We start from the raw sequence: 25,943 nt of genomic DNA on the forward strand, positions 1-25,943 counted from the left end.
CAGTCTCCAAATAAATCTATTACTCACAAGCCTACTGCAACCGTTCTGGATAAAAGGTGCTTTACTGTACCAGTATTCAGAAAATAACATTCTATAAAGCAAAGGAGAGATGTGCTTAAAAACTAAAAACCCTGGTGTTTATTATAGCACCTGAACTTAACCTGCACAACATTCTTGAAAGTACTGCATTTTATTTTTAACTGGGCAGGGCACAGAGAATGGTTGTGGAAGGCATTTTGAAAGTATTACGAATGACCACTTACTGCCTCTGAAGTAGGAAGAGCTAAGTGCTTATGCATTAACCATGCGCAGGCACCACCCACTAATGGGTATGTTAACATATGACCCCTAAAAACAAAATAACACCCCCAAATAGCTACTGTGCAGTAGGTACAAAACTAATGCAGCAATTTCCTGAATTAGCCAGCAGTAACTGAATAATCTAGCACCCATCGGTAAAAGTGCCTCTTAAACTACATATGTAAGAAGCACAAAAAGGATTTTAGATCAAATCAATATCTAAAATAAATAAATATATATATATTTGTGAATATCTGGTAAGTGCGATGTACATGTATGCTCTGTTTTATCTGTCTAGCCACACCATGCATTTAAAACTAATCAATTCATTTGAACAGTTGATCCCAAATCCTTTCATGGTTTGTGAAATACGAGGAAAGAAATACACCATGAGTACACAATGCTAAGGATGTGTGAGAGAGGGATTTGCACGTGACAGGTTCTCTCATCCTCCCTGCACTTGCACTCAATCCCATCTTACATAAGTACATAAGTATTACTATACTGGGACAGACCAAAGGTCCATCAAGTCCAGCATCCCGTTTCCAACAGTGGCCAATCCAGGTCACAAGTACCTGGCAAGATCCCAAAACAATACAATACATTTTATGCTGCTTATAAGCAGTGGATTTTCCCCAAGTTCATTTTAATAATGGTCTATGGACTTTTCCTTTAGGAAGCCATCCAAACCTTTTTTAAACCTTGTTAAGACAACAGCTTTTACTACATTCTCTGGCATAGAATTCCAGAGCTTAAATACACGTTGAGTGAAGAGTTTACCCATCCGGACCTCTCCTCACAGTTAATACTTTTATTGGCAAAAACCTATTTAGCTTTGTTATTGGTCCTGACCAGGATACTCCCTCTCCTCACGGGTCCTGGCAGGGGTGAAGGCAACCAAAGACCATGTGCTTGCTAATCCCATCATTTTTATCACCTTCCAACTCCACCTCAACTATGACACCTACTGTCAGTTACTCTTGCTAATCCTCCCCCCCTCTGGGCAGGGTCTTTGCCCTCCCATCCATGCTGTTCTCCCCCCCACCCTTCTTTCCTTAATTCACTGACCCAGTGAAGCCACACAATTATCTCCTCCAGTTGTCCCTCTTAGTGTAGGGCTCTCCATCAGGGCTGTTAAGTCTTGATCCCAGCATGCTGAGGAGTCATCCATGCCCCCCTTCCTTTAAATCTAGCACAGCACCAGTGGCGTAGCTAGGGGGCTGCCACCCGGGCGGTTAGCCGTTGCACCCCCCCGGGTGCAGCCCGATGACATACCCCCCCCCCCTCGGCACATCAACACCCCCCCCAGTGCCCACCCTCTTCTGTCCAACCAGCTCCCTACCTTTAAAAAAAATATCGGAATCCGAAGCAAGGCGCAGCACCTCGCGCCTGCACGTAAAAGAAATGTGCACCGTCTCATCAGGCCTTCTCTCGCTCTGTCTGTCCCGCCCTTGCGGAAATAGGAAGTTGCGTCAGCGGAGGGCGGCACAAACAGAGCGAGGGAAGGCCCGAAGAGACGGTGCACATTTCTTTTACGTGCAGGCGCGAGGCGCTGCACCTCGCTTCGGATTCTGATATTTTTTAAAGTTAGGGAGCTGGTTGGATGGAGGAGGGTGGGCACTGGGGAGGGGGGGGTGTCAATGCGCCGAGAGGGGGAGCTGGCAGGGAGCACCCCCCCCTCCCCGAGCTGACACCCGGGGCGGACCGCCCCTCCCTTGCTACGCCAATGCACAGCACCCCACAAAGCAACAGCTCTGAGGTGCTCTGTATTGTTGGGGGAAAGGGGCAGTGTTGGAGTTATGCACATAACTTACAGCCTTTCACCAGGAAATGTAGATACACACTGTAAAACACCTCAAAATTGTGTAGATCATTTAGCCAAAGGAATCCCACATTAAGTAATGCTAAACCTTGCACAAGACTGCCAAAGGAAACAATGATCTGAGCCCCAAGGTTGTCTCTGCAGTGAATCACACTAAAAATGTGGAAAACTTGTTTCAAGTGCTAACTGAAAGCTTTTCTGCTGGTACTAATATACAATCTCACCCTGACTGGCTTTCACTTCCTCTTGCAGGTTAGTACAATAGGTTCTCAAATTGGTTGGTGATCTCATATTGAAAAAATGTAAAGCTGGGGCTGCACTGAAAGGCTGTGATGACTTTCAGCTCACATTTGCGCAATACCCCAGCAGCTATCTTTTCTTGTAAGCTCCTGTAAAGGAAAAATACTGTGACTATAAAGGGTGGGTCTTATTTTTTTGGCATTACTAATGCCAATATCAAATGTTTCATGTAGAGACATGCACCTGGAGCTTCCCCAAATCATTTCCACCAGGTGGTAAGAGTATGAATTGATTTCACACAGCAGAAGTTGCAGAGCTGACAGCTCAAACACAAAGGCCTTATTGTTATAGTAGGTAGCTCTTTTTCCTTCCCTGTGAATAACCTACTGTAACATAGCACAAAACCTACTAGGATAGCACAAAATCACTCACTCCAGTGTGCCCCTCTCCAACAAGAGCCTGGGCTCTTTTTTTTTTTAGGTCTACTTTATCAGCTGCACTGGTCACAGGATTATGCAACACCTCAGGGTCACAAACTCCTCCCACTTACCCTGCCCCCTTTACTGGAACCTTCTGCTCAATATTAAATAAATGTTCTCCAAATCCAAACTGTATGATTCCAGCTGACAGCATGGCCCCACTTCAGAGGGTCCTCCACCTCCAGCATAAGAAAGGACTGAGCTGAACACTCCTAAGAATTTTTGTAACAGCTGCGTAAGTAAATCAGTGAATAAAATTCCAAGCCTCAATATAAGCATTTTTTTTGTTTTCAAAATATTTAATACGTGGTAAACACGTACATTTTATACATATCAAAATACAGCACTGTGCAGGAGAAAATACTGTACACCACCCAGTGCTCAAATCTTTCTAAAACAAAGACTACAAGCACTTGGGCCCCAGAAAACCACTGTTCCATTCAGAATGGGTGTAAACATCTAAACACTTGTTAAAGCACCAGAAATACTCCCGAACAAGTTTTTAACATGGATTACATACACTTAAGTATAAAGTAGTTTTTTTTTTTTTTTTTGTAAGCTCTGGACATTTCCTCGTTACAGTGCTCACTCACACAAGGCACTCGTGCTTTCACCGTGGGCGAACTGGAGGGTGTTGAATTTTAAAAGATGTAACAGAAAACGCTGAAATAATTAAAGGCAATCGAGCATGCTCCCAAACCATTAGCGCCCAACAAAATAAACCCGGGGCATTAAGTTCACAAGGGAACACAGATCAAGTAAAATTACATATCCTGGATTTAATATTTGTTTTTCCTCTTTTTTTTTTTAAACCGGAAAATAAACATCAAAACCCTCCCAGGAACAATCTTTGAAAACTGACCCCCGAAGTTTGGTGTCGCAACAGGGAAACGGAGCGGCTGGGAACTTCCCCTCAATGGAAACTCCTTGGCTCCTCCCCACCCTCCACGTGGTGCTCTCCATGGCGGGGGCTAGTAGGAGGAAATGCATTCACTTCCGGCAGCCAGCCCTCCCCGCACCGGGCGGAGGAGGGGGAGGCCAACCTTTCCCCTCCAGACTCCACTCCAGTCCAACAGTTTTTAATTGTTCGCCCAGTGACTTCCGAGCTGTGGCTCCCCCTGTAACACTTATTTCATGCTCCTCCCTACTTTCCACCGCTCCTCCCCGCCGGTGGTGGAGTGGACTTTTGATCTCTCCCCCCCATCTCTCCAGCAAGAAAGAGACGGTAGTCCCGGAGCGATCCCATCTTTTTAATAAGAACATCGAGAATAGACAAATCTGTGCTCAGTCTCAGAAGGCCTCGATGGCCGTGCCCCAAGGGCTCAGTCCGGGGCTTAGTACCCGCTCGCAGCGGCTCTGCTGCTGTCCGCCGCCGGGCGAGCTCGAGTCCCTCTCCGTGTCCTGAGGCTGCCGCTCCCCGACAGTCTCTAGCCGCTCATCCCCGACCGTTTCCTTCCTGCTCAGCAGTCCCGAGAAGCTGGAGCCGAAGATGCTGATCAGGCTGGCCACGTTGCCTGTGTCCATGTCCTCAGGTTCGGGCACCTCCTGGTCGCCCGGCGCTGGTGGAGAAGGTGGCTCCTCCCAGCGGGCTCTCTTTAGCGCCAGGCGTTGCAAGGGTTCGGCGCTCCTCTTGCGTCGGCGGCGGCAGCAGTCGGGGCGAGGCGAGCTTTGATGTTGCTCCTTTTCTTCCTCCTCCGCCTCCTCTCCCTGCGCCCGGCAGCAATGGCAGCGCAGCTCGGCCACATTTTCCGGTTCTTCGCAGTGTGGCAGGGCGCCCACTCCATCCGTCCTGCCTCTCTGATCCTCCTCCCTGGGCTCTGAGATAGGACAGGGTGCGGGATCCGGACAGGGCTCAGTAGCCGTAGTTTCTGGCCAAGGCAGCGGGGTCTCCGGGGGACAGGGCGGCAGATCGGGGTCCCCGGGGTAAGCATGAGGTCCCGGAGGGCAGGGCTGAGGTCCTTCAGGATATGCGTTGGGTCCCGGTGGGCAGGGATGAGCTCCTTCGGGGTAAGCATGAGGTCCCGGAGGGCAGGGCTGCAATTCGAGGTCGGGCCCCTCGCTCAGATAGACCTGGCGAGCACTGCGCAGCACCAGGGACACCAACAGGTTCTTGTGTAGTTTGATTCCGCCGCGCTGCACTCTTGAGTTGTAGATTTTGCCCAGTGAGATGCTGACGATGCGGTGCGCCTCCAGTTTAAACTCCATCCCGGGGACACGACAGCGCTCCTCCTCCGGACAAGGTCACCGCTCCTCACTCTCTGGGTCGGGTTGGTGGTCAGCGAGCTCTCCTTTTCGCCCGCTGTAGGCGGGGACGCGGAGCCGCGGAGAATTTTGATTTTCGTCGCGGGAAAAGCAGTTGTCAGCGGCGACCGACTACCAGCGAACAATCCAGCGTACAGACGTAATCCCGCTCCACACCGTCCCGCCGCAGACTAAGCGCGCCCGCGCTGAGTCAGCTGCCTTATATAGGCCGCCCATGGCCGCCGCCCCCTCCAGCCAATCAGAAGCTGACCGGCCTGTTCGGTACCTAGAGGCGCAGCCTAGTGCCTCGCTCTGGACCAATAGGAGATCGGTACGGCGGATTCGGAATGTATACTCACATTAGAGCTTTTAAAAGGGCAACCACACAGCACTTAAGAAGTCGTGTGTTTCACGCCATGGGGTCCTCCTTACTCATTAGCTGCTCATAGGCTATGCATTAGTTTAGTAATGTACACTGGAAATGTTTGTTTACTGTGGAACCTCATTAGCTTTGCTAGGACATAATAATACAGCAATAAATACACATCTGTATAGGTGGGTTATTGAACACATATTACTCCTCTGTTGGCCGTATTAGAGAGTTTTGTAATTATTACATTTTTAGAGGTACATTATATTTTGTTTTATCTTCCTGACAACATCAAAACAAGTTTAAAATATCACAAAGATATACAAAATAAAAAATATCGATGCATTATACTATGATGCTTGTAGTTGTTTTAATTATAAAATACTTTGGGTTCCCATTTTGGGGGAGGAAGGTTGTATGATAGCCTTAAACAGAAGTAGAATTCCTGGCAGTGAGATGTACTCATGTACACCCATTGGGCCATGAGTAACAAACGACAAAATGAGACGTGTGAAAAAGCAAGAGTTGATAGCTCCCTATATCAAGAATTAATTGTATTTGGTTAAGTATCTAGTCACAAGGCTATGAATATAAGTGTTTGCCATACTGGGACAGAAAGTTCATCAAGCCCAGTATCCTGTTTCCACAGTGGTCAAATCCAGGTCACAAGTACCTGGCAGATCCCAGAACCAGTAACATACATTTTATGCTGCTTATTCTAGAAAGAAGGGAAGGGAAATGGGACGTGATATACCCGCCTTTCTGAGGTTTTTTTTATCAACTACATTCAAAACGGTTTTAAATATATACAGGCACTTAGTTGTACCTCAAATAAGCAGTGAATTTTCCCCAAGTCCATCTTAATAATGGCCTATTGACCTTTCTTTAGGAGGTATCCAACCTTTTTAAACCCTGCTAAACTAACCTGCTTTTACCACATTCTCAGGCAACAAATTCAAGAGTTTAATTACATGTGAGTAAAGAAATATTTTCTCTGATTTGTTTTAATTTACTACATAATAGTTTCATTGCATGCCCCTTAGTCCTAGTATTTTTGGAAAGAGTAAACAAGCATTCATGTCCACGCATTCCGTTCTATTCATTATTTTATAGACCTCTATCATATCCCCTCAACTGTCTCTTCTCCAAGCTGAAGAGCCCTAGCCACTTTAGCCTGTCCTCATAGGGAAGTCATCCCATCCTTTATCATTTTGTCGCCCTTTTCTAATTCTACTATCTTTTTTGAGATGCAGTAGACCAGAACTGCACACAGTTATCAAAGTGCAGTCACAGCAAGGTGAGCCATACAAAGGCATTATAACATTCTCATTTTTACTTTGCAACTCCTTTCCTAATATACCTAATATTCTATTTGCTTTCTTAGCTACTGCTGCACAACTGAGCAAAGGGTTATCAACCATAACACCTGACCTTTAGATCCTTTTCCTGGTCCTGACTCCTAATGTGGAACCTGGCTTAAGAACTACTGATACAACGGCTGGTGGCATTGCCGCTTTAAGATGAGCAATGTTTTCAGGGTTTTTTTTCCCTGGTGCTTTTCTTTTTTAGACTCAGACTGATGTAATGCTGTTACAAGTTTCAGACAAAGTCATGTGATTGTGTTTGAGGTCAGAGACCTGGCTGGCTTGTTGTTTCACTGTTCTGTGCCAATGCTGCTTTGCTGGCAGCAGAGTGTGAATGAGTGTGGCTTTCACTAGCTGCTTTGCAGTTGTACGTGCCTGCTATGTTTTTCTTCCTAGAATGAGAGCTTTGGTGGCTTGCTTCAAGTGAGTCAAGGGTTCCTGTTGCTGGGTGTGTGGGTGGTGGTAGGGAGGCTTTTATGCTGGGGAAAAAAATGTGTTTTGGCCTATTGCTTGTGTTTTCCCCCCTTTCCAGGGGTCTGCAAGGGTGACAGAGGTGCCCTGTTGGATCTAGTGTCATTCTTATGCTGGTAGGGAACCTCTCCTGTGTCCCCCTCGGACCTGACTGTATTAGGTGTGCTGAATGTTTGACAGACTGGCAACTCAAACTGGGTTTCCTGCAGACTCCCAGCAGTGTTACAGAAAAGGCAGGGAGCCAGCTCATGGCATGTATTTCTAGTATGTGATAGATCTGCAAAGTGGGTGAGCAACATAGAACTGATAATTGTGAACATTCAAGGTTTCAAAACCACATTACTGAATTTGGGTCTTATCAATAAAGATTTATTTTGTTAGGCATAGAATAGGGAAGCATTCTTTATAAATGAGGCCCCACGTGTCATGTACTTTATCTGCAAAAAGTGAGAAGTAGGGGACCACACCCACACCATGGTACAGTTTTACTAAAGTGTTAAACATCGGACTACTCCCACCTTCAGAACTCTTGCTCTAATACATTTCTGGGATTATTCATGTGTCATTTTAAGTGATATCTGAGCATCGTGATTACTAACTGATCCCCCCAAAAAAGAAGGCAATTGAAAATTCTCTTTTTAAAAGTTATTCCCTACATTTGTATTCTGGGGCTGTATCATACCCACGTAGAGCTTTTAAAAGGGCAATCACACTGCATTTAAGTTCTGCATTTATTTTAAATTGAAAACTTAATACTGAAAATTAAAATTTATGATAATATAACCCAATAACCATCTCAAATTTTAAGATTGATAAGGTTACCTATTTTTTGGATTCAACAATGAAAATCTTGGGGGATCTTAACTAATACTTTCTTTTGATTGCCAAATTTCCAAAGTATTCTCAAATGTCTGATTATTGTGGAACCTTAAAAGATTAAGACCATTCTTTTTCAAGATCAGTCTTTCACACTTTAGTTCAGTGTTAGTCTTAACTAAATTTGACTATTGCAATTCAATTTATGCAGGTATTTTTATTTATTTATTTATTGCATTTGTATCCCATCTTTTCCCACCTATTTGCAGGCTCAAAGTGGCTTACAGAGTGTGATTATGACATAGTCATTTCGTGATAGCAGGTATTAAGCGGAGTCTCCTAAGAAAACTATGAATGGCACAAGACATTGCTGTGCGCCTATATATAGATTGCCACGTTCGTTAAAGCATCTCCTCTTCTTAAGGATCTACATTGGTTACCTATCAATGAAATAATTTCATTTAAGCTCTGTGTTATTGTTCATCACATTCTTTATGGTATCTTACCATCTTATATGTTTCATATTACAAAACTATTGAGAATGCTAATTACCAAACTCCATTACCCAAGTATATCAGACAGTTGATTAAATAGCATTTAGAAGTTTACTTAGAGCCCACTTCTTTAGATCTGTGTTCAGCTAATATAACAAGATTTTTTTAATAGTTCTATTCTTATGTTAATATTAATTGTCTTGTAATGCTTCTTCTTAATTTGTTATGTAAGCTGCATTGAACCTGAGCTTTTCTAGGGAAAATGCGGGGTAGAAAAGTCATAATAATAAATAAAATAAATATACAGTGTGTGTATATGTGGTATATGTTCAACAATAGGCAACAGAATGGGGTGGGCCACTTGAGCTTTGCCCCCCACAGAAACTTGACAGATTCAGTTTCAGGGATAAAGGTTGTTTTGTTGGCCCCAACAACCAGAAATAGGTTCCACTGCCCCCATGTTGAAGCTGTTTTTCAGTGTGTTTCCAAGTTTATGTGTGTTTTTGTGTGGTATACTTTAGTGTCAGTGTGTGTTTGCATAAGTGTTTACATGTGTGTGTTTTTATAAATGGAGACCTTTTTTTTTTCAAGCAGGGAGGGACTCATTTTACATTCTAATCTTTCATGTGATCTAACCCTTCTGAAAGCTTTAGCAAACAATGCCTGAGCCTTCAGAACTGCAGCACTTTTCTAAAAATATCTCCTGATCAATGGGAGGGGCTCTATTAGGCGGGCCTGAGGAAGGTAGTGCTGTTCCTATTTCTTCAGGGCAAGCGCTGTTGTGTTAGAGGCCTTGGTGCTGGAGTACCCGGGAGGACAGAAAAGGAGGAGTGAGGAGTAATTTGAAACAAAACTTGCCCTCATTCTGTGCCTGTGGGGGGAAAATGTCTTAATCAACAGACAACAATTGTCCTTGCTGGGAAGGAGAGATAAAATACTGCAAGACATTAAGGGTAGGAGATAGCACGAGTGGAAAAATCCACGTCACTGCATTTTTTTCCCTTCTGTATACTTTTCTTCCTATCTCCCCTTGGGAAATGAATGTTTCTGCTTGCACAAACAAGACACTCTCGGCTAGCAAATCAGCACAAAATCAGACTCTCTCCTCCCCTGGTATTAAAGCAGAATGAGATGAGATCCATACAGATATTCAAAAAGAGAAACACCTACCAAGCATATATTAAATAACAAATAGAAAATGATCGAGAAATAATCTGATCACATTGAGTTGAGAATAATCTATTTATTACTATTTGTTGGCTGATTTGAAATTCCTTATAAGTATTCATTGTATGCCCAATTGTTTTTATATAATTTGGTTTGTAAAACTGAAACATATACACCTGTATTCCACACAAAATACATACCTGTATGAGCACGGCAGCAGGTCTTCTTGAACATTATGGATTCTAGACAGGAGAGAGGTGGGAGAGGTTCTATACTGACTCCCTCCTGACATCTTGTATGCCATTTCCTTTGTGGAAAAAAATTAAAGCTTTTACTGGGGAAGGAAGAGTAGATGAGAGATACTCTATAAGTGCCCATTAGCCAGAGCTGCCAGACATCAGCATACCTAAGGAAGTGGACAGCCAACCCTCATGCATTCCTGATGAGTATGTTAGAAGTCCAGGGACACAAACAACCAAACTAAAGTCACAATCAAGCTTGACTGGAAAATTAGCATTGGATTATCCCATGTCCTGATTTTATATTCAACAAATCACAGTGAATTGGACTTATTATTTGCCTTTTTCCAAATCCAAGCTGAAGATCAGTTATATGTGCAGGCACATGGGTATTTCTCTGCCCAAAATGACTTGCAATCTGATTGTGGCAGGGGCCATGGGGAGGGGGTGCAGTGACTTACCCAAGGTCATAAAGAACATCAGTTACAGATGCAGGATTTGAACCTTGACTTCTGTGGTTCGTAACCCACTTCTCTAACCACTAAGCTACTCTTCCACTCCTGGAAAGAACAAGTCTATATCATCTGTGGAAAATTATATAACCAAAATAAGTTGAGTTGTAATCAGTGGAAAAGGGTGCCAAAGTTCCACCAGAATGCACATAGAGAGCAGGACTGATAAGCCACGTTCCCCAGGGGCAGTATTTCATTGCTGGTTCTGACTGCATGAGGTCCAAATCTATTTCTGGTTGTGTATGGAAGGAAAAACACAATTACAGAGTTAACTTTTAACAAAAGCTGGGAACAAATGCCAGGGAATAGTTCAGAAGACAAGCACCCTTCCTGTCCCATATTATTTGCAATTTTTCATGTTCATAAGATGAGAATGTACTGTTAACTAGAGAAAGATATCAAGTGAAGGCAGGCATGTCAAACCTTCCTCCCTATGCACCTAAGTCTAACCTGCAAAATAACCTGTTGTTCCAGAAACCTTTTATAGCACAATAAGCATGTTGCAATTCATCCTGTTCTACATCAGTTCCCTTAATACACTGCTCAGTCAATATACCTCCATTCTGGCTCCTAGCATTCTTCATTCCAGGAGTTAATGCACTTGCTAGCCAAGTGAAGAGCTCTCAAATATGACAACACATACATGAATAATTTGTAGTGTGCGTCAGCTGAACAAAACAAAAATTACCAATCACACGGACTATCATGCATTAGCCTTTGGGTAGCACACAGAAATACAAATATTTGGAAAAAAACATACACTGTCTGTAGATTTTTAATGGAGAGGCAGAGAGTGATCATACATGGTCAGTGGCCAGCATCAACCTTGTAAAGCTGAGGGAGGCGCAGGGAGGGTGGCAAAGGAAAACCTTTGTGTGGTATAAGAGTGGCCTACATTGAAAGGAAATATAATGAAGGTTGCAAATATGTTTGTTGAAAAAAAGTGAATAAAAATAAGAGGGAAAGAGACCAGTAGGGTTTTCAAAGTAGGTGGCTGAACTGGTAAGAGCAAAGAGATTATCATTTGAGAGGTCTAAAGGACCTGAGAGAGAGGAGACAGGAAATGCTACCTGGAAGGCCAAGAGAAGCAGGGAAGAAGGCAAAGGTGTGAGGAAAAGGCAGTAAAGGGAGTTTACAACTGTAATTGAATAGAGATAGTATACAGATAAAGGACTGTAAGAATAAATGAAGACAAAGTGGACTATGTAAAGACAACAAAGAAAAGATAGAACTGCTAACAAATATACTTGTTTATGATTCACAAAAGAAGAGATTGAAGGACCACCAAGAGCTGGAAGGTGTATGTAGAGGCCACAGCTTTTACAGAAAATAGTATTTGCTTGGAACAAACCAAACAGAGGGGTTCTTTTATTATAGATTAGCACATGTTATCTGAAGCAGGGCCCACAGGAATAAAATGGGTTCTGTGGCAGATAGTATGTGCTAATCTTTAGTAAAAGACCCCTAAAGAGTGGACAAAGCCATGGTATGAGAAGAGATAAATCCTAACTAAGGGAGCCCAGAAAGGTTCTGGCAGGTCCACTATTAGATGCATTCAACTAATATGTCGAGAAGGGATGGGTTATATGGGATTGAAGAAGTGCAGATGTTATCCTTTATAAAAATGATAATAATGAGGTCACTGGAAATTAGAAACCTCAGTAGTAGGTAATTTAATAGAGATTCTACTAAGGAAAAAGATAGTGAAATATTTTAAATCCAACAGGATCCTGATTGTAGGATCCCAGGTAGTGTGGGCTTATCAAAAGGAAGACTGTTAGGTAATTCTGATTTCTTGGATTAGGTGACCAGAGAATTAAATTGAGGTATGTGCTGAATGTGGTGTACTTGGATTTAAGCAAAGCTTTTGATACTGTTCCCCATAGGAGGCTAATAAAAAAGCTCAGCAGACTGGGAATGGGCCTCATGATCATGGATTGGATTAGAAACTGGTTCCGGGATAAACAATGGAGAGCAGTGGTAAAAGGAATCCACTGTCCCAAAAGAAGGGTGATTAGTGGAGGGCTCCAGGAATGTGTTCTGAATCTGATTCTGTTCAATATCTATGTAAACTATATTGCAGTGGAGTAAGAGGGGAAAGTTTGCCTTTCTGCAATGGAGCAGACAAGTCTAAGGGACTAAACAGAATGAGAAATGATCCAAGAACACTTGAGGAGTAGGACGAACACTTGATGGTTAAGATTCAATCCAAAAAGTGCAGTCATACAGCTCCAACACACAAAAGGGCATGAAATATTGATGTGCACCAACCACAGGCGAGATATCGAGGTGATTATGTCTGATCAAGGAGGTTAGATTGAGACAGGAGACGCATGAGCCTATCTAGCCCATTATGTGGGCTGAATCTAGTAGGCGGAGCTTGTTGGCATTTTGGTTCACCCCAAACAATAGCAAATGCTATTGAAAACAATAGCAACAGATTACTAGAAATAACTAACTGCCTATGCGTAGTCCATCTGTAAAAAGTCTAAAGCTATCCCAGTTGGAAAGGCAGTGCCTTAAAAGGTGGAGGATAATGGATTTTTAAAAAACTTATTTGACAGCTTTTTTTATTTATTTGAAAGCTTCTCATATCTCATATAAATATCATAAAAATAAAACTGAATATCACTAAAACAGCTTTAAAATGATTGTAGCTGGTAGAAACAGCAGTTATAAACTCTGTATTTTGTGCTCATTTTTCTACACTGTTCTATAGAATACAGCAAATTTAAGTGAGGATATCCTATTTCCTGATGGGTTCATCTTAAGGGCCCTGTTTACAAGGTGTGCTAGCGTTTTTAGTGCGTGGTAAACACTAGAGACATCCATATATATATATGGGTGTCTTTAGCATTTAGTGTGCGCAAAAAATGCTAGCATGGCCATACAGCAGCTTACTAAACAGGGCCCTAACTGTTGTTGTAATGTGCCTTGGGAAGCCTGGTGTTCTAAATATGGAATACACTGTAATTAAATGGAAGTAAAATTAAACTCTCCTTTCATTAGGACACATTAAATCATATTTATTGTATTTATTTATTTAGCTGTGCACTTGATATACCGCAAATAGATCCTTGACAGGCGACTAAGTGGTTTACAACAACAGATTAAAAATGAATACTCAACAATGCTGATGAAGGGGGCAACAAAAAAGAGGGCGTAGAAGTTTTTCATTTTAGTTACACAAATGGATTATTCTATTTTGAGCATGTTTCATGGACAAGTGGTTTTATAAGTCAAAATAATAAAATAAATATTTGTTTCATGCAGATATTTCATTTGTTTAAACATAACTATAACTAAATGGGTTATAAACCCCTAATGCAGTCCATTGGTTTTCTTATATTTTGTTCTTGTGGTGATTTATACTGCGCCTAAACTGAAAACTCTTATCTCTTCTATTTGGTCGATAAAAAAGGAGCTCATTGTGAACACTATCCACCTAAAAGGTGTTTTATGGCTGTACATGAGGAATTGTGGTATTGAATAAATAAGTATATGTTTTGTTCCTAGTCATGCATCCAAAGGTTATATAATCCTTTCAAGAAAGCCAGTTAATCATTTAACTTATTAGTGAAACATAACCACAGAGGCATGGTATATTCACATTTTCAATATGGTAATCCTAGAGCCCAGATAAGGAACAGGTTATTTCGAGATAGTCTTCACTCAGCCAAATTTGCTTTCCTTGTGCCATCACCATCCAGCTGGATAGGCAGTGCCTTAAGGACTGGATAAATGATTTAAAACAATATGTAATACTTGGAAGCCATAATGAAACAGTGATGGAATATTCATATAGCAAGCAGCCTGAGTCAACAGATTTGTTTTCCCACTGAACATAATTAACTTTGTAGGAACCTGACAGCAAATAGTGTGCTGAACTGGACAATGTTAGAGAAGATCCGCCAGCAAGCGGAGAACTCAAACACCCCACGGTAAAAACAGTAATGTACAAAAAGTGGGAGTGCGACCAAGGATACCAGAAACTGGAGGATGTTCTTAAATAAAAAACTTTATTGAAGGTTTGAAGACTCGACACAACGTCGTGTTTCGGCCGTCAGGCCTGCATCAGGAGTCTGCTGTGCAAAATGCTGCAGAGCAATGGTGATGGAAATCCTTTGGAGATCTTACAGCAGTCTCTTACAAGGAGTATTGCTGAATAGCAATAAGGTTGGTTCTTCAAAAGTGACGTAGTAGTCTTTAAAAAGACTGTTTAGGAAAGTCCGTCAAATGCGCTGCACTACTAGTGCCATTTCCCTTTCCCTTATTAAATATTTGTAATCGTTTAGCCTGTACACCGCCCTGGTCTGCCAATTAGTAAGGGTGGTAAAGAAAATGAAATAAATGAAATGAAAATGAAACTCTGATAGTTGAGCACCTGATTCTCATAACATGACTGTTTTTGTGGCCCTTTATAGGATAAAAACATCCCTGCATGAATATAGGGAGTCCCTATAACCAGCCCCTCCAAATGACACAATGATTATGATTCAGAATTAATTACTACTCTAACCAATACTTCCTCTGTGTACATCCATATGCTGTACAAGCCAGCATGTTTGAAAATATGAGATCAAATAAAAATGCTACCAACAATAAAGAACAACAACGTGGATGCAGAAGTTCCTAGGTTTGTTTGCTTTATTTTGGATATACGGGGATGACGGCTGAATGGGGGAGAGGGAAGGGGAGATTATCCTCCTCGGCTTTAGCTTTTTGAAATCATGCCATCTCCTGTCTCAGTCTAACCTCCTTGTGTCTGATGATCTCAAGGCAGCAACAGTGTGACAAGGCAGTGGTCAGAACTGGAGGGATGCTGGGTACACAGGGAGAAGCATAACCAATAGAAAAAGAGATAATAATGCCTCTGTATAGGTCACTGATGAAACCTCACTTAGGAGAATGTGTCTGATTCTAGAGGTCATACCTCCACAAGGAGAGAGACAGGGTGGCAACAAAATGCCAGGAGATTAGATTTTAGGACTTAGACATGATTTTTCATGCAGCTCATAATGAAACCATGGAAGACTTGCTATTGGAGAACAAGGTGAAGGCAACTAATATTATGGGTTCTAAAAGATGGATAAGTTCCTAGAGGAAAAATCCATTACAAATGATTAGCCAATTAGATTTGGAAATAGACTACTTTGTTGTGATCTAGGCTGGCCATTGTTGGAGACCTTGGTCTGACTCAGCAGGGTTTTTAAAGAAGACTGAGTTAAGAACCCCTGGTCTAGAATACAAGGTTAAAGCATGAGGTATCAAGGCAGTAGGCACCAGAAAATGTCCTCACTGTAACACTGATGGATGTACTGGATGTACTAGTCTTCCAGGGGAAACTATAGAGGAGGCCTGGCTTAGCTGAGTAACTGATGAAAGCAAGGGAAGCCAGGGTTCAAAACCAACTGATGCTCCTTATCACCTTGGTCAAGTCACAATGAAAAAAAACAAGAGATTGAGATCTGCAAAAATAAGCATTGGGAGAGCATGTTGGGTTATGTTTTTACATTTTTGTATTTTAGTTCTTGTAATAAATTGCCTTAAGCCCTTGGGTAAGTCACTTCCCCCGCTATTGCCTCATGTACCTACGTTGGAGTCCATGGCAATGCCCCAGGAATAAAATTGGCATGGAATCGTGCTACGTTTTTGGATTCTGCCAGACAGCATGGAAATTCTTATGTCTATGTACATTAGATAACCATCAGATTCTGTGTTTATTTGGCAATACCCAAACAGTTTCTCTGTGGTAATAATCACTTGACAGTCAAAAGAAAGCTCTAGGCTTCATCCTGACCGCTTGTAAAGTGCATCATAGTTGTGGATTAATGAGCAAAGGACCATCTATGAGCAGCACAGAAAGAAATGATGCTGGAATCTGCAGATTAACTATTATACTCTCTTTGACTCACAAGATCATTATGTCTGCAGAACTGCTGCAGAAGGCCAAAGGCCTGGTCAAGCAGCTGTAATGATGGTATTAGACTGTGCATTTCTCTTCCTTCCCACTGGCCTCCATTCTCCATTTTTGAAAACTAAAAACAGCTGAAGCAGCAGGCCTCAAGCATTCTTGTGCAGCCCAACCCCAGAGTGACATGCTTTTAACCATGCCAAGCAGTGTGATTAGAGCAACACTCTGGCCCTGGGTTCCAGGAGAAGAGGAAGTGGCCTGGAGAACCCTGGTGTTGTTTTGAAATTGTTAAACTGGGATCGGCAGCTAGTGGAGAAGGAGAAAATACACTGGCCAGTGGATTGGCTGAAGGTCTAAAGGATAGGAGGGGGATCTGTGCCAGAAATAAAAGTGAGATGGGGCACATCGGTAAGGGAAAGATGATTAGCAATGAGGCCTTTGTGTGTGAGCCAGAGGATCAGAGGTGAAAGGATGTTAATTAGAGGATTGGAAGGGATGAGGAATGTGTGTGGGAAGGAATGGGGGGGGGATTAGTGAGGGAATTAGAGGGAGTGTGAGTGTAAATGTGAGAACTGGAGAGGGAGTAGCTCTGGGAGGAAAGATATGGAATGGGTGTGTCCTTGAGTGAGGGTACTGTAGAGGTTATGTTTGAGGGAGGGCCTAGGAGGAGACAGTGAGGGGATCAGATTGAAGCAGATAAGTGAGAGGGGATCAGCATGTGTGTGTGTTTGTGTGTGTATGTTCCATCTCCTCCTGCCATCCTTGATCTCCCAGGCCCCCACTCCATCTCTCCTCCCCCAGATCTCTCGCTTTCTTGTCCCTACATGTGTTGAAGCTGGCTCGCAAGAGCCATTTGTTAGTTTTTTAAGAATTTTGGGAGTCGGTTGTTAAAGTAGCTAACAGCTCCCAAAATTTGGGCTCAGGTGACTCGGGTCCACTTCGGGTGCCAGTGTCACCCTCCCTGTGGCTCTGGCATCTTCTCTCCCTCCGCCCCATGCAGCTCCTCTTCCTTGCCTCTTCTTTTGCCTCAATTAATTTTTTTAAAGCAGTGCTGGCATATGCTAGCAGAAACAGGCTGCTTCAGCCAATCCTGGGGGGCCTTCCTTCAGCCCTCAGGGTCGGGACAGGCTGAAGAAAGGCCCCTGGGATTGGGTGAAGCAGCCTGCTCTTGCTGACGTGTGCCAGTACTGCTTAAAAAGATTAATCTTGGCAGAAGAGGCAAGGAAGTGCGAGGGGAGGACAAAGAGGAAAAGAGCAGAGAGGTGCTGCTTCGGGGGGGGGGGGGGGGGGGGACGAGGGATGGGAGACAGATACTGCATCGTGGGGGGGGGGGGATAAAGGGGCCAGCCAGGTACTGAATGCTGGAAGGGGGAGGGACAGAGGTGGTGCATCAAGAGGGCCAGGGATAGATATATGGTGAGATGGATATATTACTGCAACAGAACAAACCACTATCAAGTTAAAGTTTACTGATTGAAGTGGTGAGATTATCATGTGATCCTCGAGTCAGTATCGATCTGATGTAAGGGAGTGAAAAATATTAAATGAATAACAGAAGAATGAGGAAGTGGATTAACCCCTAGAGCTATAGCCTGGTGTCTCAAGAGGAGTAAATTTTGAAACTGACTTTGGAAGAAGTCTAAAGCAGCTAGAGAGCATGAAGCTTATGCTAAAGTTATCATATACTGAGGATTAATTGGAGTACATGAGCAGACATGATTTCAGACTTATAAGAAGAAGTGTGGATGATAACTTGAAAACTGAATTAACCCTTTTGGGAAAACGGACTGTGGCTTGAAGAAAAGTGACTATTGAATTGTAGTTTCTGGTGATGACTTTAGAGGAATATGAAAATGAGAATTGTATTTGATTTTTAGAATGTTCAATAGAGATGAAGTTATTCTGTTTAGTGTGAATGGGAGTAAGAGTGAGGTGTGAATGGTGGTTTGTGTGAAAAGGTTTTAAAATATGAATGACAAGATTATAATTTTAATTAAACATTTAATAAAAAATTAATAATTAAATACAATGGTTGTTGAAGAGAGTGTTTGACATACAAATTGCAACCAATTATTGAGTATATACCTAGAATACAACTATGCAAGTATATGTGAGAATTCCTGGCATGCTGCTCAGAGCCAGGAACATGCAACAAGGAGTAGCGGCAGTCCATTTATTTTGCTGGTGGGGCTCAGCATCCCTGCCAGTAAAGGTATGCCTAGCGTGCCCACTGTGATAAACACAGGACATGCCCTACCCTGAGGAGGCCACAAAAGGGCGCTCTCATAGTGAAAGGCCTGTAAAATGCCAGGAACTGGTCACTAGAGGGAGCTCCAAGGGGGACACCAGTGAAATGCTATAAAAGGGTCACTAGAGGGAGCTCCAGCAAAGGCCAGGCATATATAGAGGTTGGGAAGGACCCATAGCAGTAGATTCCCTTTAAGGAAGGAAGCGCACAGAGAAGGTACTGGACCCTTTCAGAACCAGAAAGAGGAGCCCAGAAGGGGTGTGGTGGGCTACTAGCAGCCCTATTAAAAAGCACCTTCCAGGAGGAGCTGGGAGAAAGGGACAGGGACATCTAGTCTAGGACGTAAGAAAGAATACTGAGTGACTCATGAGCAGACTCCCAGGAGATGGACCAACGTGTGCTGAAATCCCAGGAATCAGCTCCCAAAGTAAAGATCCATAAAGAATGAGAAAGAAGGATGCCAGAGAGAGAGAGAAAGAAACAGGATCAAGTCAGGCTGGAAACCCCAGGGCCCAGTCCCCAAAGGAAAAGATCGCTAAAGAACAGATAAGGTACTTACCTGAATACTGGAAGGAGTGGGTGAAAAATGTATCAGGAGGAACTTTATTATGGGCTCCAATGTGAAGGGAATATTGGGCCAGATTGAACTCAGTAATATTTGAACTAACAGCTTGGGGGGGGGGGGGGGCAGGCCTGTAAAGTTAGAGTGAAGTTAGGGGGGAGAAGGGGACAGGACTGTAGAGTTAGAGTGAAGTCGGGGGGGGGGGGGGGGCAGGACTGTAATGTTAGAGTGAAAATAAAAGCCCTGTCCAAGGTCCCCCATAAAGTGGGCTTAGTTGAAGACTGTTTGATGAACTGCATTGCCCTCCTAGTCCACCCCAGGCCCCTCCCCCAAACTGCAGGTCTGGCTATGCCCGAAGAGAGAGCCCATTGTTAAACATTTCCCAGCACACCACTGCCCTACCCCGGCCTTCCCATTCCAAAAATCTTTGTTATAAAGAGGCAGAAACCTGTGAGCTGTGGCAAGAAGTCAAGACAGCCTCTGAAACACATCCCATCGTTAGCACTGGACTAAATGCAAAAAGATTCAAGATCCAATTATATTGGAAAGATATCCTGAGTCATCTGGAGACCATTGTGGGGGGGGGGGGGGGGATAAGGATTCAGGGTACTCCTAAACTTTGTCTATTGGGCCTGGGTAACTGTCAAGGCAAAACAAATTGAAACACCGCCTAAAGAAAATGCACCTTACAGCATTTTGGAATCATCAAGATGATCCTATATTACAAGATTGGATTAGACAATTGAAAGTGATGAAGGAACTGGAAAAATTAACAAACGCCCAGGTAAATATGATAAGGATCAAGAGAAATAGGCAAACTTGATAGGGTGGGGAAAGGGGAGGTTGAGGGACAGGGAAGGGGTCTGGAGGCTTTAGAGAGGTTTGGATTTTTTATTTTATTTATTTATTAGGATTTATTTACCACCTTTTTGAAGGAATTCACTCAAGGTGGTGTACAGTAAGAATACATCAAACATGAGCAATAGGCAATTACAGCAGTAAAAATATTCAAGTAACAATACAAAATATGGCATGGTATACTACTTGCAATGACAACACAATATGTAATAGAACATTATAATTGGTAGTGAAGGGCAAGGCAAAGTTGTAACATATAGATGAGTAAGAAAGTAGGAAGAATTTTAAAGTAAGCTGACTGATTTGAAGAAAGTTGCACATGAGGTCAGAGAGATGGTTAAATATTATCTCATGCTAGGAGTGGATAAACATGTCCCACTGCAGTATGTGCAGCCCAAGTCAATCCTTGTGTGTGTGTGAGACTAACAAGTTAGTTGCTTGTTAGTTAGTTAGTTAGTTAGTTAGTTAGTTAGTTAGTTAGTTAACTGCTAACGGGATGTGGAGGTGCAATGGGTTTATATACCAGTCATGTTGCATGATGGAATTACACGTGTTTATCCACATTATAGTATTGCAGGAGGAATTTTTGTTACCGTTGCACTATTTATAACCAATAACAATTTACTGAAACAACATAGGAAAAAATATAAAATAAAAAGATCCATCATCTGTGCATACTTCTTGCCTCACAGAGGGTGGGCAATTCCCTCAGAATCCCACCCCACTTTTCTTATGTTGATTCTCCCAGACTGATAGTAGAACACAGTGAGTATAAAGCTGACAGATCTTCTTACTAGCTCCAGCAAGTTTCCATGTCTCCAATTACATCAATGAATAAAGAGTAGCAGGTTCACATTCCTGACAGAAACCAACATACCGCCCTAGTCTAGAGAAAGGCAAAAAGAGGTTCTATTTAAAATGTGTGAAACCTATTTTTGGCCTTACTGGGATCATGTGTATCTACCTCTTTTCTCATTTCTCCAGACTAGGACTGTTTGTTGGTTTACTTCAGTACCTATTCTGCCTGTCAGATCACATCTCTGATGAGCAAGAGTACATATATCTAGCAATAATGTCTTTGTAGTTTGCTATGGCCTTGCTAGACTGTTAACCAAACTACTAGCCATCTTTACATTTTCTAAAGTTTCCAGATTGCTCTCTACTACTATCTGCCCCAGGAAACCAGCAGGTTGTGTCTATTAGAATCTTTCTTCTTGGGTTCAGTGTGTCACTGCAGCTCCTCTGGCTTCTGGAGGACCCTGATTTGATAAGACTAGCTCAATAAGAGCTCATTTCACAAAGCATCGCTACCGATTAGCGTGCACTGAATGGTGAAGCCCACGGGAATTGAACAGGCTTCTTCGCATTCAGTGGGCCTTTTCCAAAGGCCCACTAGAGTTTTTAGCACGCGCTAATCATGAGTATGCACTAAAAATGCTACCTCACCTTTGTAAAAGACCATTTTAGCGTACCACTAATCGGTAGCGATGCTTTGTAAAAGAAGCCGTAAGAGTACACAATGATGGCATTTCCATTTGCATATTATTCACTGTGGGGTTGATGCTCTGTTCTAGTATTTTAATTGTTTGTGCTATGTATTCCACTTCTTCAGTGTATGTTCACAGCCTGCGGTCTGCTAGGACATTGTTTCATATTTATGTGCTGTGGACATCATCCCCTCTTACATGCAAAGAATAAATATATGCTTTTTCTTTTCACTAGCTAGTGTTTGCTATCTATGTACAATTCGTCCCGCCTTTAATTAGTATTTTTTTTCTGTGCATTCTGTGTATTTTAACTATCATATGTGCATGAGCGTATTAATGCTCATGTATATTATTTTCTTCCCCTTAGGTGCACAACCCCTGCAGTAGTTTCTCTGCCTTTGGAGTTGCATAGTGTGCAACTCCAAAGGCAGTGTGGCCATAGGAAGGGCATGGGCAGGGCAGGGCCATTCCCAGAATTTAGGCATGATGTTATAGAATACCTGCATTTGTGCACCAGAGGCGTAGCCAGACTTGGTATTCTGGATGGGCCCTTCCACGTGCCCATTCCCCCCCCCCCCCCCCCCCACCACAAATATCTTCCTGGAGATATTTTTTAGGAAAATAAGAGGTTTTTTTTGTCTCACCTACCCCACATTCAAACCTTTTTAAGACCCTGCTAAGCTAAATACTTGTACCACATTATCTGGCAATTAATTCACATCCACCCATTCCATTCCACTCATTATATCTCCCTTCAGCTATCTCTTCTCCAAGCTGGAGCCCTAGCTGCTTTATAGCTTCAAAAAGCGACTGCCGCTTGATAGCAGTTCCTTCTTTTTGAGATAAGTTGTTACACGGTTGTAACAACTTATCTAAAAAAGAAGGAACAGCTCCAAAAAGAGACTGCTGCTTGATAGCTATCAAGTGGCTAGGGCTGTTCAGCTTGGAGAAGAGATGGCTGAAGGGAGATATAATACAGGTCTATAAAATAATGAGTGGAATGGAATGGGTGGATGTGAATTGCTTGTTTACTCTTTCCGAAAATTCTAGGACTAGGGGGCACGCAATTAAGCTATAAAGTAGTAAATTTAAAACAAATTAGAGAAAATGTTTCTTTACTCAACATGTAATTAAAGTCTAGAATTTGTTGCCAGAGAATGTGGTAAAAGTGGTTAGCTTAGCAGGGTTTTAAAATGGTTTGGATAACTTCCTAAAAGAAAAGTCCATAAGCCATTATTAAGATGGACTTGGGAAAATCCACTGCTTATTTCTAGGATAAGTAGCATAAAATCTATTTTACTGTTTTGGGATCTTGCCAGATGCATATAACCTGGACTGGCCACGGTCAGAAACAGGATACTGGGTTTGACTGACCTTTGTAAAAGGACCCCTTATGTTCTTATGTTATGTTCTTAGGTTACAGATTACTAGTAACAGGTTAGCAATTTAATGTTTGATTTCTCTCAGAACCCTGGAACGAATATCATCTGATTCTGGTGATTTGCTACTCTTTAGTTTGTCAATTTGCTCTACTAAATCTCCTAGATTTGCAGTGATTTGCTTTATCAGCTCCAAATTATTACCATCAAAAAATATTTCTGGTGTGGGTATGATCCCAATATCCTTCTCAACAAAGACTAAAGCAAAGAATTAATTTAGCATGCACTAAATGCTGTTTGCCCTATTTTATACCTATGGGCCACATGGCACCTAGTGCTTTGTCCGATAGCACACACTAAGCTTTAGAAAAAGGGGCCCCCTTAGTTTTTGGTTTTTTTTTTTTTTTTGCTATCATCTTGTTCTCCTTGAATCTATAACCCCTTGGTTGTCTAGTAATCTGACACCCTGACAAGCTTTTTGCTTTGAATATACTTGAAAAGCTCATGCCACCAGACAACTACAGTCTTGATTACCCGACGTAAATGGGACTGACCCATTGTCACTGTCAGGTAAGTAAAAATGTGGATAATACGGAAAACAATGCATAAACAAAGGCATAGCGTTTCCGATTTTACAAAATTGTTCTAAAACAAAGATTTTTAATAGAAATAAATGCAATGAAGTCACCAGGGAGGAGGGATCTGTCAGATATGCTGGATGGTTGGACTAGTGAAGATTGGATAATCAAGACTGTATTATACTATCATTTCTATAGCACTATTAGACATACAAATACTTAAGAGACACTTTCTGCTACACAGAGTTCACAATCTGTTCAAGACAGACAAAGAAGATAAATTTCATTTGTTGTGGACATGATTAAAATCATGAGTATGAAATAGGCAACTACGGAATTAAGATTTAAAAGTAGCCTCAAAGGGAGAGCATTTTTGCCTGGGTGTGAACCCTTAAGCTAGACCCTGACTTTTCCTTATCACTGCCTGTAACTTTGCTATCTTGTGCACCCTACTCAGCCTTGTCCTTGAAGGCTCTGCTTGGGCTCTTTACGCTCTCCTCCCTTCACCGTCAGGACTCTTTCGCAGCCTTTCCCATCCTGCCTGCCCAGGCCTCGGGACCAAGAAGTCAGATTGAGAATAGGAGACGGTATGAGCCTATCTAGCCCATTATATGGGCTAAAGCCAGTAGGCAGAAATTGCCACCATTTTTGTTCACCCAAAACAATAGCAAGCGATTATTAGAAATAAAGTACTGCCTATGCGTGGTCCATCTGTAAAAAGTCAAAAGCTGTTCCAGTTGAATAGGCGGTGCTTTAAAAGGTAATAAAAGATTTTTTTTTTACTTGTTTGACAGCTTTTTTAATTTATTTGAAAGCTTCTCATATGTAGATATAAATATCATGAAATAAAATTGAATATCACAAAAGCAGCTTTAAAATTTATTGTAGCTTGGTAGAAACAGCATTTATAAACTCTGTATTTTGTGCTCACTTTTCTACACTGCTCTATACAATACAGATGGCCAATTTTCAGTGAGGACATCCTGTTTCCTGATGGGTTCATCTTAACTGTTGTTGTAATCTGTCTTGGGAAGCCTGGTGTTATCAAGATGGAATATATTGATATTAAATGGAAATAAAATTAAACTGTCTTTTCATTGGGGCACATGGAATCACATCTTCACTTCATCTGTTTTGTAGAAGTTTACATTTTAGATACACAAATGGATTATTCTATTTTGGACATGTTTCAGGGACAAGTGATTTAAAAGTCAAAATAATAAAAATAAATATTTTGTTTCAAGCAGATCTTATTTGTTTAAACATAACTAAATGGGATATAAGCCCCTAATGCAGCCCATTAGTTTTCTTATACTTTGTTCTTGTGATGACTCATAGAGGGGCATAAGCGAACGCCCATCTCCATGGGCGTTCATCTCCGAGGACGGGTCCGCGAAGGGGCGGGCCAGACTGTATTTTCAAAAAAGATGGACGTCCATCTTTTGTTTCGATAATATGGTTTGTGCCAAGCAAATGCATCGCATTTGGGCGGATTTGAGCTGGGCGGTATCGGTTTTCAGCTATAATGGAAACCGAAGGCGCCCAGCTCAAAAACGAACAAATCCAAGGCATTTGGTAGTGGGAGGGGCCAGGATTTGTAGTGTACTGGTCCCCCTCACATGCCAGGACACCAACCGGGCACCCTAGGGAGCACTTGTAACAATTAAAAAAAAATTAAAATACCTCCCAAGTCCATAGCTCCCTTACCTTGGGTGCTGAGCCCCCCAAATCCCCCCCAAAACCCACTGCCCACAACTCTACACCATTACCATAGCACTTATGGCTGAAGGGGGGCACCTAGATGTGGGTACAGTGGGTTTTGGGGGAGGTTTGGAGCGCTCCCATTTAGCAGCACAAGTGTAACAGGTAGGGGGAGGGTGGACCTGGGTCCACCTGCCTGAAGTCCACTGCACCCACTAACAACTGCTCGAGGGACCTGCATACTGCTGTGATGGAGCTGGGTATGGCAATTGAGGCTGGCATACAGGCTGGAAAAAAAAGTTTTTAAAGTTATTTTTTTTTTTGGTGGGAGGGGGTTAGTGACCACTGGGGGAGTCAGGGGAGGTCATCCCCGATTCCCTCCGGTGGTCATCTGGGCAGTTGGGGCACTTTTTGGGGACTTGTTCGTGAAAAAAAGGGGTCCAAAAAAAGTGACCCAAATTCTCGCTTCTGGCGCCCTTCTTTTTTCCATTATTGGCCGAGCGCACCCATCTCTCCTCGGCCGATAAACACGCCCCAGTCCTGCCTTCACCACACCTCCGACACGCCCCCATCAACTTTGTCCGTTCCCGCGACAGACTGCAGTTGGAGGCGCCCAAAATCAGCTTTCGATTATACCGATTTGGGCGCCCATGAGAGAAAGGCGCCCATCTCCCAATTTGGGTTGAAATATGGGCGTCTTT

At 42.6% G+C, this 25,943-nt stretch overlaps 1 protein-coding gene across 1 annotated transcript; it reads right to left on the reverse strand.

The window, feature by feature from the left end:
• Positions 1-3,651: 3,651 nt before the first annotated feature.
• IER5 (immediate early response 5) lies at positions 3,652-5,264 on the reverse strand. Its single transcript, XM_030205675.1, has one exon. The coding sequence runs from the start codon at positions 5,044-5,046 to the stop codon at positions 4,132-4,134; it is 915 nt and encodes a 304-aa protein (XP_030061535.1). The 5' UTR covers positions 5,047-5,264; the 3' UTR covers positions 3,652-4,131.
• Between the last annotated feature and the right edge of the window lie 20,679 nt (positions 5,265-25,943).

Source organism: Microcaecilia unicolor, chromosome 6 (assembly GCF_901765095.1).
Source record: "Microcaecilia unicolor chromosome 6, aMicUni1.1, whole genome shotgun sequence".
Taxonomy (NCBI): Eukaryota; Metazoa; Chordata; class Amphibia; order Gymnophiona; family Siphonopidae; genus Microcaecilia; species Microcaecilia unicolor.

Excerpts from the sequence above, each read along its gene's own strand:
- IER5 (XM_030205675.1), bottom strand. The coding sequence starts at position 5,046 with ATGGAGTTTAAACTGGAGGCGCACCGCATCGTCAGCATCTCACTGGGC.